Source organism: Ciona intestinalis, unplaced genomic scaffold (genome assembly GCF_000224145.3).
Source record: "Ciona intestinalis unplaced genomic scaffold, KH HT000311.1, whole genome shotgun sequence".
NCBI lineage: Eukaryota > Metazoa > Chordata > Ascidiacea > Phlebobranchia > Cionidae > Ciona > Ciona intestinalis.
In genome coordinates this window covers 8,833-11,335 of record NW_004190632.1, presented here as the reverse complement: position 1 = coordinate 11,335, position 2,503 = coordinate 8,833, and the positions used below count along the sequence as shown (strand labels likewise).

At 35.4% G+C, this 2,503-nt stretch overlaps 2 protein-coding genes across 2 annotated transcripts in view; both read left to right on the top strand.

Annotated features, from left to right (window-relative positions):
* Positions 1 to 6: 6 nt before the first annotated feature.
* LOC108950585 lies at positions 7 to 2,186 on the top strand. Its single transcript, XM_018816569.2, has 5 exons — positions 7 to 46; positions 182 to 326; positions 727 to 922; positions 1,159 to 1,336; positions 1,670 to 2,186. Exons 2-5 carry the CDS (start codon positions 247 to 249, stop codon positions 2,065 to 2,067), a joined length of 852 nt encoding a protein of 283 aa, XP_018672114.1. The 5' UTR covers positions 7 to 46; positions 182 to 246; the 3' UTR covers positions 2,068 to 2,186.
* LOC100179225 (regulator of G-protein signaling protein-like) overlaps positions 2,097 to 2,503 on the top strand; it is a 9,224-nt gene continuing 8,817 nt past the window's right edge. Inside the window, exons 1-2 of the mRNA XM_026839485.1 lie at positions 2,097 to 2,189; positions 2,249 to 2,359. Of these exons, the coding sequence (XP_026695286.1) occupies positions 2,097 to 2,189; positions 2,249 to 2,359 (204 nt within the window). The remainder of the gene's footprint in view (positions 2,190 to 2,248; positions 2,360 to 2,503) is intronic.

Here is a 2,503-nt window from a genome sequence, read left to right as displayed (position 1 = left end):
AAACATGATTTAGTGAGAAATGATTCTGTCAGCATTAAAGCTTCTGGTAAGTTTTGATATAAAATAGATGTTGGAAAATTGATCTGCTTACATATGTAAGTTTCTTATTTTAAAAAATCATTTTTTTCGCTTTGGTATTGATGATGCTTGAACTGTATATAATTCTTTCATATTTGCGCAGAGCTTAAAAGCATCAGAGATTCTTTAAAATGGCTGCAGAAAAAATGTTTCGGCAAAGTATCTGCTATGAGAAGATTTCGTAATTTCCTGCTGCAAACAACGAATGGATATAAGTTCTTTCAGTTCTGGCTGGATACTGAAAGACTGTAAGTTTAAGTCATTAGCGTGGCTTCTTTTCTTTGTCCCTTATAGTAGCAGGACTAGGTTATAAAACATGGGTGATCTGTTGTGCATCCCATGTGGATGTGGTGGTTTCATAAACAACATGCCTGTTTGCAAATTACAAAGTAGACCTTTGCAACATTGTTAATGTGTTTTTTTCTGTGAAACATTTAACTAACACAGCAAACACATTGCTAACCACTGGGTTGAAGCATTAACTATGAAGTGTTCTATTCAAGAAAATCGCTGACATTAGTTTTAGCTTAGAGCTATGAATCTGGTTTCTTTTGGTTATGATACAAGATATGAAAATGTACATTACCATGACAAAAACAACCGTATTCATGTTTTTAATTTTCCAATTTGCTTTTCCATGTTTTTCAGGTATGAAAATATAAAGAAAAGATCGAGTTCTTGCATGGAGTTGTTCAATGAAATCAAAGAGAAATATTTCACAAGGTCAGGAAAGCTGTCGGTACCTCAACATTTACTTGATGCAGCTTGGGAGAATCTTCCAGAAAAACACACAAGTAAAGATAGAAAGAATTACAATGTCACGTTCACTCTTTGCTTTCAAAAGGTTAATGATGTTTGTCCTTGTAATGTGCTGTTTGTATGTGTCTTATACTTTTAATCTTACTAGCAGAAGCAGAATAACATCTGATCAGGTTATATAATGTAAATATTTTATCTTACACACTTATGTAGCCGATTGAGCATATTAATGTTTCAGTAAATGTGTAAGCTGTTGTTGTTAATTAATTTCTATATATATATATATATATATATTACATTGTTATTATTTACAATTTACAGCTTTGTATACATCGTTTAAAAACGTTTTGGGTGCCTCGTTACATTATGAGTGCAAAGATAAAGACACAATCTGAAGAAGAAAAGGCTTTCTATGATTTAGCTCTCTGCTATTTGAGGGGAAATATTCCGGAAAGTTTTATCATTCCTGAAGATTTTGCTCGTGTGGCTTTAGATATAGGTAGGATTTGTAGGAATGAACATTCTGAAAAATTAGGCATCATTGCTGCCTTTTATTTTGTATTATTTTATACTTCTTTGGCAGAGACTGAAAATGCCATTTTATTTGGGAGAAATATATATCTCTAATACAACAATTGGTTGGACTTCATTTTTTGCCATTACTAAATTTGGGATTGGGTATAACATAGAGTTGCCGTTTGTCACAGGTTGAGAACTACTGACGTAAAACAAGTCATACTTAAATTAAACAGTGATAACAACTCTATAGCACGTGTTATTCATATAACATTGGGGGTTCTTACACCTAACTGTAGTTCTTGGTATTTCTTAGATGATGAACTGAATTCAAGTGATTCCGATGGAATTGCAACTCCTGGTATCGATGTCACGCGCCCTGGTGGATACAAAGACACGATACTTGATGCTGCTGGGAAGGAAATGAAAAAGAAGAAGTCTTGGATGAAACCAAGAAAACCAAAAGTCTCATTTGCAATGCACGCACCCCCAGGAGAGTCCAGCAGTGATGAGAGCTGCAGAAAAGATAAAAGGCCGATGAAACGTACGTTACAAAGAAGTAAGTATAGAAAGTCAAAGAAATCAGTAAGTGCGCCAAAAGGTCGAAAATTGAGAACTGGTTCTGCTGATGTGACGAGCTCTCATCGTCATCATCGAGCTATGTATGAAGCTAACAACAGTGATGATGAATATGAAGATGTGGTAGGAGGGTAGCTCTGATAGTGGGAATTCTGCAGAGGAAGATGAAGAGTCATCTCATCGTGAGGGGTCGGATGGTGGAAGCGAGAGCTCAGAAAGTTGGGAAGGTGTCCATGACAAGTTCAGGAAGAGCAAGGGTGATAAAAAGTTCATCTTTCAAGAAAGACATAGAAGCAGGTCAATTGTTGCCAGGAAGCAAAAGTTTGAACAGCTTCTTCAGACAGCAACTTACAGGAGAAGCAGTGTTACTTATGATCAACCAAATAAACAAATTAAAACAAAGGGAAAGAAAAAGACAGAACAAACAGTAAGAACATCAGCATATAGCATTAGTAACATTTGCTTATATAAACGGGCCCCTTATATTGTCATTATGAATCCCAAGTGCCGTCCTAGTTTGTCATCTTATGCGCCCCTTAACCAGAATCCTAAAATCACTACATTTTTATGA

Bases quoted from the DNA above. Each gene is read 5' to 3' on its own strand.
- LOC108950585 (XM_018816569.2), top strand. From the start codon at position 247: ATGAGAAGATTTCGTAATTTCCTGCTGCAAACAACGAATGGATATAAG. The intron at 327-726 runs GTAAGTTTAAGT...CATGTTTTTCAG, and splicing joins TGGCTGGATACTGAAAGACT to GTATGAAAATATAAAGAAAA. The intron at 1,337-1,669 runs GTAGGATTTGTA...GGTATTTCTTAG, and splicing joins TCGTGTGGCTTTAGATATAG to ATGATGAACTGAATTCAAGT.